General features: G+C 40.0%; 1 protein-coding gene across 1 annotated transcript in view; it reads right to left on the bottom strand.

Moving 5' to 3' along the window:
* Window positions 1–13,473, bottom strand: part of APX6 (ascorbate peroxidase 6) — a 320,621-nt gene that overhangs the window by 113,437 nt on the left and 193,711 nt on the right. Inside the window, exon 8 of the mRNA XM_089378865.1 lies at window positions 12,954–13,075. Within this exon, the coding sequence (XP_089234991.1) occupies window positions 12,954–13,075 (122 nt within the window). The remainder of the gene's footprint in view (window positions 1–12,953; window positions 13,076–13,473) is intronic.

Here is a 13,473-nt window from a genome sequence, read left to right as displayed (position 1 = left end):
GGTTTTGTGATGTCCGACTGTGAGGTGTAATCATTGTTTGATGGGGAGATGGTTGGCCTTTGGAAGCCTTGGATGGTTTTGGATTGATGTGTTTTATGAGATTCCACATTCATGCTTGTAATATCGCACGGGGGTGTCTAGATGAAGAGAGATTTGGCTCAACCATGTCTACGGTCGGGTGGTTCATGGAAGTTCCACAACTGGTTGGTCTTTGCATCATTAATATGAGGTTATTTCTTCTTGCTATTTTATGATTATTGTACTGGTTTATATGTGGATTATATGGTTGTTGTTTCCTTGGTTATAAACATGTATTATGATAGTAATCCGAATTGGATCCATAAGAATTATCACAGTGCCATGACTGTATTGAATCAGGACAGACTTCAAAATTTATGCAAGAGCAATCAGGAAAACCTCTAAACGGTGGCAGTTTGCAGCCAGCGAGGAACGACAAGGACCTCGGTCAAAGCGCACTGACCGAGGTCCATGGAGACTACAGAGGAGGCAAAACTAGCACTTGGGAAGCCCGGATAGGGAAACAAAGGGCATTTCGGATGCGCTAATCGCGCATTGCTGGGCAAAACCCCTCGAAAAGGAAAGGCCTCGAGCGCTCGGCCGCACTCCAAAACCGGCGGTATATATCAAAGGCATCCTTGGGCGGTAAGCGGGTTTGAAGAAAAATGAGCAATTCCATTCAGCGCCCGACGCGTGTTCAACAAATGAGAGAGAAAACCGCCGCTCATCGCGCGCTAACGGTTGAGCAAGTCAACCGTGTGAAATGAGCGAATGTCGTAGGATCTGGGGATCCCAGATTTGACAGTGGAGATTGCGCCGGATGGAGGAACCGAATTTGACAGGGGATTAAGCTGCGACACATAAGAATTTGACGTCCGACTAACCGTTGAGTCGACAGATGAGTCATTCCACAACGTAACTAGAAATACCGAACCGTCAAGGAAGAACATGCGCAATTCATGAGAGGACAAGTGGCCACTCCCTGTGAGACATTAGCGAAGACGTAGAGGCAGGGAACTCCAAGCGAACAGTAGCAGGTAAACCGAAGGGACGAAAGAGGAAGCGAGTAGTCATGAGACAGATTGGCTTTAAGCCATGAACAACCAAAGAGCAGAACAAAGGGGAGAAAAAAAGAGGAGAAGAGAGAAAAAAGAAACGAAGACAGTGAAGCAAGAAGCAGAAAAACAGAGAGCTGAGCTGATCTTAGGCAGCATCGAGCAGACAGAAAGCTTGAGAGGTTCAAGAAATCCCTGAGAGGATCTGTCGGAAATTAAGCACCACATTGGGCTCCTCCCATTAACAACTAGAGAGGTCAAGATTTGGAAAGGGAAAGAGTCTGTGCACTCTAGTTGCTTGGGGAATCCAAGAACCACCCTACCAAACATTCTCTATTTTATGAGACTCAAAATTGAGCTCCTCATTGTAATTCTCTGCTTTAAAGACACAATAAAAGAAGGCCACCAATGAAAGCTGAACCGAAGATGTAGCCCTGGAGAATAGGGTGAACTCCTTATTAATTGTTGTGTTCTTGCATTTGCTTACTGTGTTTCTCCTTACTATTTTCCATTTTTCCAGTGTCTGTGTATTTTGCAATCTGATCGATCCGTTGCCTAAAATAACATAGACACACACCAACACATGAGTCTGTAATACCTTCATACAATAATTATTCAACTGAAGTCACACACGAGCAATTTTCAGATAAAGTGGTATCAGAGCTCTAGGTTGTAAGGTTAGACAAGCTTGTGTTGGTTTAGCTGTTGAATGCTAACTATATCAAAGCTCAAATTAAGAGAAGGAGAGTTGGTCGAAACTAATCCTGAAATTGGGAGAGTCTATTCTTGGAAGACAATGTCAGAAGAAGGTTCTATGGGACCAGACCCTCAATTCATAGATAGTTTCCTAGCCATAAAGTCCATGGTAGAGGAAATGTCTAAGGACTTTAGAAAACATAAGGATGAAGATGCATTAGGCTCTAAACAAGACAAAGGAGAAGATGAATCTCATTTCCATGACCACTCAAAAGGCAAAGGGAAAGAAGAACACTTTCTCACACCTTCTAATAGCCCTGAACACAAAAAGAAAACATCTTTGATAAAACTAGATGTTAAATTTGATTTGCCTATATATGATGGAGAGTTGAATGTAGAAAGCTGAACAATTGGATTAAACAAATTGATGTTTATTGCAGAGTGCATAGTATTGAATCAGACAAGAGCAAGATTCAATTGGCAAGCATACGCCTTGGAGGCACTGCCTTGGTTTGGTGGGAAGGCAGAACCCAAGCTGATTTGAAGAGACATGGTAAGACTATCTCTATCTGGAGTGAATTTGTTTCTGCAATCAAAAAGCAGTTCTATCCATTGGCCTACATGCAGCTAGCCATGATGAGTTGGCAAACTCTTCGACAATTGAAAGGGCAAAGTGTGCAAGGGTATACTCAAGAATTTAGAAAGAGAAAAATGATTCTAAGAATCTCATTAGACTCACCTGAGACTCTGTTGAAGTACATTGGTGGTCTACACAGCTACATGAGGCACACTATCCTCATGTTTAATCCCACTAGTATAGATGAGGTATCTGTACAAGCTACTCATCTAGAAACTAGAGGAAAGAATGGAAGTCCAGAAGTTGGGGGATCATCCCAACCCACTGCAAGCAAGAATAAGGAGAAAAGAAAACAGAAATGGAAAGCAAGGAAGGCTAACACTACACAAAAAAACAAAGCTTCATGTACTCACTGTAAGAAGGATGGGCATGATGATGAGCATTGTTGGATTCTGCATCCGGAGCTGAGGCCTAAGAAGTTCGAGGGCAAGAAGAAGAAGACTGTTGCAGCTATTCAGAAAGATTTGGGGTCAGACTCAGGAGATAAAACAATTATGCAGCCACAGGTATAAGAGATAAGAATTCTGAAGCATCTACTAGTAATTCTGCACAATCTATTATTGATGAAGAAAATGAGAGAAAAAGACATGAGCTTTTCCATATTCGAGTTATTTCCAAACATCAAAAGATTGATACTTTGTTTGATAATGGCTCACAAGTAAATTTAATTTCTGGCAATTGCAAAGAAGTTGGGATTAGTAACTACACCTCACAAGAAACCATACCCATTAGGATGATTGAATGATAAAGCACAACTACAAGTGACTAGACAGTGCAAACTCAAGTTTTCTTTTAGGTCAGCATTTGTAGATGAGGTTGAGTTAGCCATAATTCTTTTGGATATATGTGGAATTGTTTTAGGAAGTCCTTACTTGTATGACAGAAAAGCTATTTTCTATAGAACTGAAAACAAGTATCTACTTATTAAAAATGGAATTGAATACTTTGTAAGAGCTCATAAGCTTAAGAATAATTATACTCTCATAAACTCAAGGCGGATGAAACAAATGATAAATTCATGTAAACAATTCTTACTGATGGTTGTAAAGGAAAAGAAACCTGATAAAACCAATGTATTTGAAGGTTGTAATGCTAGACAACGAGCTGATTTAGAAAAGGTTGTTTCAGAGTATGATATCTTGTTTCAAAAACCTAGAGGTCTGCCACCCAAAAAGGAAATAGTGCATGATATTATTTTGCAGCAAGATGCTCCATTGCCTAATATTGGAATGTACAGGTTGTCTGCTTTAGAGAATGCTGAAATCAAGAAGCAGGTGTAGGAGTTGCTCGAGAAAGGGTTCACCAGACCTAGCATATCACCATGTGGGTCACCAATCGTTTTGGTGAGAAAGAAAGATGGATCGTGGAGAATGTGCATTGATTACCAAGCACTGAATAAGATAACAATCAAAAATCATTATCCCCTTCCTCGCATAAAATATCTTTTGGATCAATTGAAAGAAGTTGTTTATTTTTCCAAGTTAGACTTGCATAGTGGATACCATCAGGTTAGAGTTGCAGAACAAGATGCATGGAAGATTGCTTTCAAAACAAAGCAGGGATTGTATGAGTGGCTGGTTATTCCTTTTGGCTTAACTAATGCTCCTGCTACTTTCATTAGATTAATGAATGATGTACTCAGACCATTTCTTGATGATTTTGTTATTGTGTATCTGGACGACATTCTGATTTTTAACAAAACATGGGAAGAACACTTAAAGCATGTTAAGCAGACACTAGATGTTTTGAAAAGAGAAAAACTTTATGCTAAACTCTCAAAATGTGAATTTGGCAAAACATTTTTGAATTATTTGGGTCATATAGTAGGGGGTGGTGAATTGAAGATAGATCCCTCTAAAGTGGCAGTCATTGTGAACTGGGCTAAACCCAAATCTGCTACAAAAGTAAGAAGTTTCTTAGGATCAGCACAATATTGGAAAAAGTTCATTTCTAACTTTTCCCTAATTGCAGCTCCCTTACATGCTTTAACAGGATTGAACAAGATGTTTCAGTGGGGAGGCAAACAGCAGAAAGCCTTCGACACCTTGAAAGAAAAGATTAGTACAACACCTGTACTAGCACTGCCTAATCTTCAAATGCCATTTGAGATCCAAACAGATGCCAGTGACTATGCCATGGGAGCAGTGTTGACACAGCACGGTAAACCCATATGTTATCATTCTGAGACTTTTAATCCTGTAGTAGTTAACTATCCTACATATGATAAAGAATTGTATGCATTAGTTTAGAGTGTGAAAAAGTGGAAACATTACTTAATGGGCAAAGAGACAGTAATACATACTGATCATTAACCACTTCAATATCTACACTCCCAAACTAAGTTGCAGCAATCAAGACACTACAGATGGATGGGTTTTCTACAATAGTTTCATTTAGTCATCAGATATAAAAAGGGCATACATAATAAAGTTGCAGACATGTTATCTAGACCTATTATGAATGCATCTACTATACTTAAGCATAATTATGTGTTACATGAGAGTTACATTGAACAATATGCTCAAGATATAGACTTTGAAGATGTATATGCAACTTTAAGTCAAGGCAAAAGAGTAGAAAAATTGGACTATCATGTAAAGGACCGACTCTTATACCATTGTGGGAAGTTATGCATTCCACAAACCGAGAGAGTGAAGATAATTCGAGAAGCACACACTTATCTAATATCAGGTCACTTTGGGGTAAGTAAAACAGTTGCATAGCTGCAAAGATTTTGTTATTGGCCAAAAATGAATGAGACAGTTTCTAGATATGTAAGAGGGTGTACTATGTGTGCTAAAAGCAAGCCCAGCAATAGAAAACTAGGCTTGTACACTCCACTATCAGTTCCTTCTCACCCTTGGGAAAGTGTTTCCATGGATTTTGTTGGAGGACTGTCTAAATCTAGGAAAGGTCATGATTATCTGTATGTTGTTGTGGATAGGTTCAGCGAAATGTGTATTTTGATACCTTGCAATAAACAGATTACAGCTGAACAAACTGCAAAACTATTTTTTGAACATGTATGGGTTCATTTTGGATTACCCACTTCTATTGTATCTGATCGAGACACCCGACTTGTGGGGAAGTTTTGGTCAAGTCTGTGGGAACTGATGGACACCAAACTGAAGAAAAGCACCGCTTTTCATCCACAAACTGATGGCCAGATAGAAGTAGTTAACAGGACAGTGATCCAGTTACTCCAACGATATTGCAGCAAACATCCTAATCTTTGGGATGAACATTTGTGTTATGTGCAGCATGCTTACAACAGAGCAAAACATTCTTCTACCCAGAGATCTCCTTTTGAGACCTGTCTTGGTTTCACACCAAGGTCTCCTTTAGATTTTCTCTTTGGTAAAGACACCACAGTTGAGGGACACAGTGATGTGGACAGGGCAACTAGGTTCATTGAATAGATCCAAGAGATCCACCAAGCAGTGCAGGAACAGCTGGAAAAGAGCCAATCCAAATACAAGGCAAAGCATGACAAGCATCGGATGGAGCATAGTTTCCAAGTTGGTGACCAAGTCTAGCTGTACATCAGCAAGGACAGGATGTAAGGTGAAGGTAAAAAGCTAAAGCTTATCAGGTATGGACCTTTCAGGATACTTGAGAAGATTGGTGAGAATGCTTTTCGCCTTGATCTACCAGCTTACATGCACATCTACTCAGTCGTAAATGCAGATTGCTTGAGATTGTTTGAACCTTCATTAATTGAGGATCCCGAAGAGCAGAGTCAATTGCCTTCTATTGATGACCTGTTACTTGAATATCTTAATGAATTGCAGAAAGACACAGTGCTGGACAGGATGGTGAGGACGACACGCAAAGGAGATGTTGAGTACCTCAGAATTGGGCTCAAAAGTTCAAAGCCGAGCAGTGCAAAGTGGATTGAGATTGGACAAGTGAGACAATTGTACCCTCACTTAGTCGATGCTTGAAAACCAACTTTTGGTGGTCCAAAAGCTTTTTCAGTGGGAAGGCTGTGATCCGAATTGGATCCATAAGAATTATCACAGTGCCATGACTGTATCGAATCAAGACAGACTTCAAAATTTATGCAAGAGCGATCAGGAAAACCTCTTAACGGTAGCAGTTTGCAGCCAGCGAGGAACGAAGAGGACCTCGGTCAAAGCGTGCTAACCGAGGCCCATGGAGATTGCGCAGGAGGCAAAACTGGCACTTGGGAAGCCTGGATCGGGAAATAGAGGGAATTTATGATGCGCGATTAGCGAAACCCCTCAAAAAGGAAAGGCCCCAAGCGCTCGGTCGCATGGGAAGCCGGGAAACCGTGGGGAAAGCGCTAAGGCGAAAGGCGGGACTCACGCTCCAAAATCAGTAGTATATATCGGAGGCATCCTTGGGCGATAAGCGAGTTTGGAGAAAACGAGCGATTCCATTCAGCGCCCAACGCGTGTCCGACGGATGAGAGAGAAAACCGTCGCTCATCGCGCGCTAACAGTTGAGCAAGTCAACCGCGCGAAATGAGCGAATGTCATAGGATCTGGGGGTCGCAGATCTGACGATGGAGATTACGCCCGATGGAGGAACCGGATTTGATAGGGGATTAAAGTCGCGACACATAAGAATTTGACATCCAATCTAACCGCTGAGTCGGCAGATGAGTCATTCCACAACGTAACCGGAAATACTGAACCATCAAGGAAGAGCTGGCACAGTTCGTGAGAGGACAAGTGGCCACTCCCTGTGAGACATTGGCGAAGACGTAGAGGCAGGGAACTCCAAGCGAACAGCAGTAGGCAAACCGAAGGAATGGACGAGGAATTGAACAGTCATGAGACAGATTGGCTTTAAGCCATGAACAGCCAGAGAGCAGAACAAGGGGGAGAAAAAAAGTGGAGAAGAGAGAAAAAAGAAAGGAAGACAGTAAAGCAAGAAGCAGAAAAATAGAGAGCCGAGTTGACCTTAGGCAACATCGAGCAGACAGAAAGCTTGAGAGGTTCAAGCAATCCCTGAGAGGATCTGTCGGAAATTGAGCACCACATTGGGCTCCTCCCATTAACGACCAGAGAGGTCAAGATTTGGAAAGGGAAAGAGTCTGTGCACTCTAGTGGCTTGGGGAATCCAAGAACCACCCTACCAAACATTCTCTGTTTCAGGAAACTCAAAATTGAGCTCCTCATTGTAATTCTTTGCTTTAAAGACACAATAAAAGAAGGCCACCACTGAAAGCTGGACCGGAGATGTAGCTCTGGAGAATAGAGTGAACTCATTATTAATTGTTGTGTTCTTGCATTTGCTTACTGTGTTTTTCCTTACTATTTTCCATTTTTCCAGTGTCTATGTATTTTGCAATATGATCGATCCGTTGCCTAAAATAACATAGACACACACCAGCACATGAGTCTGTAATACCTTCATACAATAATTATTCAACTGAGGTCACACACGAGTGATTTGCAGATCAGATAGTGGCTATGTATGGCTCTCATAATGTTTTCATTTGTAAATGAATGAACAATGTATCTATGACCTAATAGATAATAATGTGATTAATGATATAGGGGAACAATGCTTCTTAGCGATTCTCAGATAAGTATGAGACCTCGATTCTTAGATCTGTTGTTTACACCTGTAGATTACATATTTGTGATATATTTGACGAAATGCCTCTCATGGCTAGTAGGGGTCCATTCAAGGGCTTGTTCAAGTAATTGCATTTGTATCATCATTTCCTTGTTATCTTTCTATTTTGAAGGTTTCATTGAATATTGGGCAATGATCTAGGTTCTACGCCTGAAAAAGTGGCTCAAATCTCGAGGACGCTAGAACAACACTGAGCAAAATAGTCCCTGGACATTGGCATTCCATGTTGTGGGAGGATCTAGAGCCCTCTAGATGTTGGCATGCCCATAGAAAGGGAGAGTGTGGGGGTTAATTGGTCTAAAAACTCAGTGGGACTCAGGGGCTGGTTACCTAAGAGGTTGGGATGGTTCCCGAGAGTCTTGTTTTTGCCATGGAAGGTTTGTATGGTGTGTTTCCGTCGGTTCCACTTCCTTAACGTGACTTAGGAGGTCGAATCATATCATAGTAACTTCTCATCACATGTTTACCCCGGTTGGCCACTTACATGGGTAGATGTGGGAGGAGGGTGTTACATCAACTCATTCATTCTGACTTTTGTGGGCCTATACCAATACATTCTCTTGGTGGCCATCTCTATTATATCATATTCATTGATGACTTCTGAAGGAAAACATGGATTTACTATTTGAAGCATAAGGACAAGGCATTTTTAATATTCAAGGACAACAAGGTATTGATAGAGAATCAAACAGGGAAGAAAATTAAGGTCTTCAGGTTCAGCAAGAGGGAAGGTTTCGAGATGGAAACTATTATACCCTACAATCCTGAGCAAAATGGAATGGCTGAAAGATAGAACAAGTCCATTGTGGAAGCTACTTGAGTCATGCTACATGATAAAAAATTATCGAAGTTCCTTTGGGGAGAAGCAACGAATACAATGATGTATGTACAAAATAGGGTTCCTCATCAAGCCTTGGATAACAAAACTCCCAAAGAAATGTTCACATGTACGAAGCCAGATACATCTCAGGATATTTGATCGCCCCGTATATTTTCATGTGCCAAAGGATAAGAGGAACAAGCTGGAAGCCACTGGAAAGAAAGGTACATTTGTTGGGTATTGTGAAAATTCTAAAGAATTTAGAATATATATCTGGCCAAAGGAAGATTGAGTTTAGTAGGGATGTGATCTTCGATGAAGATGTTTCCCTTGGAAAGGCTAGAGACCTTCCTCCACCTCCTCCAAAGAAAGATGATAATATGGACATATTAGAAGGTCATTTTGTGCCCGAATCTGAAAAGGACATTATTGATGATCCCATGGAGCCTATGGACCCCTTGGACCCTCCTCCATGTGATCCTCCTGCCAAGAAGAGACAAGTACGGTTTTGTGATACTTTATAGGATGTTGAGAGATATGTTCCTACCAAAAGGACCTTTAGAGAAAGTAAGAATCCATGCCCATATCAGGGATATGTCATAGCTATGAGCACTATGATCCAGGTCGAGCCTTCTACCTTCGAAGAAGCAGTGAAAGAACAAGTTTGGAAGGATGATATGGCCGAAGAGTATGAATCCATTATGAAGAATGATGTATGGGATGTTGTTCTAAGACCTAATGAAAAGTCTGTCATAACCTCGAAATGGATGTACAAGATCAAACATGGAGTTGATGGAAGCATTGGATTGTACAAGGAAAGGTTCGTAGCCAGAGGATTCTCTCAAAAAGAGGGAGAATACTATGATGGCATCTTTGCACATGTTTCCCTCTACACCACTATTAGATCGATTGTTGCCTTTGCTGCTAGTCAAGGATGGACCCTTCACCAGATGGATGTGAAAAAAACATTTTTTCATGGCATGCTACAAGAAGTATATGTTGCGCAACCTTAGGAATTTGAAGTAAAAGATAGGAAAACTCATGTTTTTAGGTTGAAGAAAGCATTATATGTTTAAAGCAAGCTCCCCGAGCTTGGTTTGGCCGCATTGATAGTTACCTGGTGAAACTTGGATTCACAAGAAGTAGTGTTGACTCCAACCTCTACTTCAAGGTGGTCCAAGTTATGCCTCTGATTTTGGTTTTATATGTTGATGATCTATTCTTGACAGGTAGTGAGACTCTGATGATCGAATGTAAGAGGGAGTTGGTCTTTGAGTTCGAGATGAAGGATCTTGGCATGATGCATTACTTTCTGGGACTAGAAGTTTGGCAGAGACCCAGAGAGATTTCCCTTTCTCAAAGAAAATATGTCGTGAAGTTATTGGAGGGATTTGGAATGACAAAGTGCAAATCCTTGGCCACCTCAATGGAGATGAATATCAAGAAATTATGCAGAGACGTTGTTGGACCCGACTTGGCTAACCCTTCAGAGTATTATCAATTGATTAGAGCATTGATGTTTCTTGTGAACACCCATCTAGCCATATGTTTTGTAGTGAACACCTTGATTCATTTCATGACTGAACCACTTCATACACATTGGGTTGTTGCCAAACACATTCTAAGATATTTGCATGGGACGATCAATCTCAGTCTAAGATATACTACAAGAGATGTACGACTGCTTGGATACACCAATGTTGACTGGGCTGGAAATGTGATTGACAGGAAGAGTACATCCGGGTGTTGCTTTAGCTTGGGATCTGTCATGATATCTTGAATGAGCAAGAAATAGAAGTCTGTGGCTTTGAGTACGACAGAAAAAGTATATTGTTGCTAGTATGGCTAGCTATGAGGTAGTTTGGTTGAGAATGCTCTTTGGAGAGTTGTTTGAGTAGGTCCTCGACACGACAGTGTTATATTACAACAACAAGAGTGGGATCTTATTGGTAGAGAATCTCGTATTTCATGACAAGTCCAAGCATTTTGAGATTAGATATCATTACATATGTGACATGGTGCATAGAGGAGTCGTGAGACTCCATCATATTTCGACCGATGAGCAAATTGTAGACATACCCACCAAGGCTTTGTCGAAAGGGAAGTTCTTGGTCTTCATAGAGCAGCTTGGACTGATGGATGTGACTCTCTCATTTAAGGGTCCCGACCGATCGAGGACACTAAGCAATGCTCTTCTCCCTTGTTTGAGCTCCTAGGGTGAAGAATTGAGTTGAAGAGCTCGTAGGGTTGAGGGAACTCGTGGACAATAGGCATGTTTGATCCTTACCTCATGGTAAGTGTGTATCTCCCCTATTGTCATCTTAGGGCATGTTTGATCCTTACCTCATAGTAAGTGTGTATATTCCCTTGCTGAGTGTACCCTAATATGCATCCTACCCACAAGTTGGGCTTGTGGACCAGGATTAGTGTAGTCAGGGATTGAGATAGGGATTCCTCCCTTGGGTTGTGGACTAAGAGACCTTGTTTATGGTCAAGGAGATGAACCCTGTGTAGCCATTGCATATGGTTGGAAAGTTTGGCGTCATGAATAATATTGTTTTGTGGAATGTGTTTGATGCTATATATATTTCCTTATGATGAGACTCCTGATCTCTCCCTTGGGCAATTGATGAGAGACCTATGGATTGGTCAGGGAGATTGATGTTGATAGAGAGAGACTTGTACATTTGATCTCTCTCTTAGGTGTTTATCGGGAGACATATGGTTTGGTCGGGGAGATTGATCTTGAGAGAGAATGAAATGTACCTCCTTGGCTAAGAGGGCGTATTGGAAATATGGTAGCCATGGTCTGTATTTTCATCATGTGAAGAAATAGAAAAATTTATATTTATATTATGCCTCCTAAATTGCTCAAGTCGACCTCCTATTATTAAAGTCGGCCGGGCCCCTTGAAGGCACCTATTCGACCCCCTTGCAAATTCTATAAATAAGAGACCTCCTCTTCATTTGGACATCGATTTGTGATGTGATTATCTCTATTCCAATGAAGATGAAGAAGAAGGGAGGGGGGCGGGGGGGAATTTTAGAAGGAAGGAGGAGAGGCATGGAAGCTTTTGTTTCTGGTCTGATGTTATCTTCATGTCTTGTTTTTCTATGTATCGATGAACTTTGAACTCTCTCTCTCTCATAAGGAAATATTTATGGGTTTTCCCCTTGTGGGTTTGCCATGGCCTCAGGCCTAATTTCTATCTCTTGTCTTATCATCTCATGGTTATTTTCTACTGCTCTTACATGTTTATTGGTTGAAATTTTCTTTTATATAACTACTTAATGATAATAGACATTATATATGTAATTGATATTAACTGATCATTGGAAGTACTTATCTATTGAAGAAAATTGTTCTAGCTTGTTTGCCCTAGAAATATCAACAATGTTGAACTTTTTCCATTATATTACTTGCTAGGAAAATAAAAAGTGATTGTAGCTAATGATAAAAATTAGTGTGAAAAAGGTTACTATGCTAGATTGAGATACTTAAAACTCTACCAATAAACCTTTACATTGCAGAGACCAACTTTAACCAACCTATTACATGTGGAAAACAACAAGTCACTCTTTGGGGATATTTTAAGAGACCATCTACCTCATAACCCAAATGACCCACAAAAGTTTAAATGTTTAAGGTTATTTTTTATCTTGGAGTAAAACTAGACCCATAACCACCCCATTCAATGGGAACATCCCCATGTGATTTATACAAGTACTAGAACCTCCATTTTATATCCGTCATAGGGTCCTTCAAAAAAATTTCTTCAAAGGAACGTAGTGTTTTTATGCCAATAACAATTTTGAGTTGGAACATTACCTTTCTATGGTAAATTTGCTAGCAATTATACTAAATTAAGCCCTTAGAAAATTGGCCCAAAATTATCAAAACAAACTTATGTTAATGTAATTTAGTAATTGATTATTCAATCATTTGTGGACAACAAACATTTTTTTAATTCCTAATTTCTAATAAAAACATGATTAGAAAGACATGCAATGCAACTAGTTAATGCAAATGGTCATATCAAATAAACCTAGTAATACACAAGAATTTATGGCATTTATATAAAGAAAGTACAGTGATATAAGTAGAAAGGATATTTACTTGCTTGTATCCAAGGCCTTTCTAGAAGTATTTGGAAGTATGAGTTGTCAAAATTTGTAGGGTTTCCAAAACCCTTATTCCCTAGTGTGTGAGCACCAGATAATGCAACAAGCTCCTGCACCCTGTATTGACACAATGTATGAAAATATATAGTACTCATATACAAAAACATCTAAAATGTTAATCAAAATGGGAAACTCGAACATCAATGAATATTCTCCACTTGAATTTTAGATACATCTTATTGAAAAGAAGCAAAGAAATAAATTATATGTAGGGAGAAGGGTTCAAAGGGATTTTCAAATACATCTTGCATAGTATTGAACAATGTCCTTAAACCATCTCCAAGTTAAGCGCAAAACAAAGAAATAGAAAAATACATATAAGACCCCCTTTTAGACAAGCAAGAAACAATCTATTTATTTGAATTTTCACATAAAAGTAAAAATTCTTATATGTAAATTCTACCCCTTAAGTACTTTCTATATTGATATGCATAAGGTACATATGGAAAGCGGGA

Source organism: Pinus tabuliformis, chromosome J, assembly GCF_031772625.1.
Source record: "Pinus tabuliformis cultivar Carrire ecotype Pingquan chromosome J, CPIR1, whole genome shotgun sequence".
Taxonomy (NCBI): Eukaryota; Viridiplantae; Streptophyta; class Pinopsida; order Pinales; family Pinaceae; genus Pinus; species Pinus tabuliformis.
The sequence above is the reverse complement of the archived record's forward strand: the minus strand, read 5'-3'. Positions and strand labels throughout refer to the sequence as shown.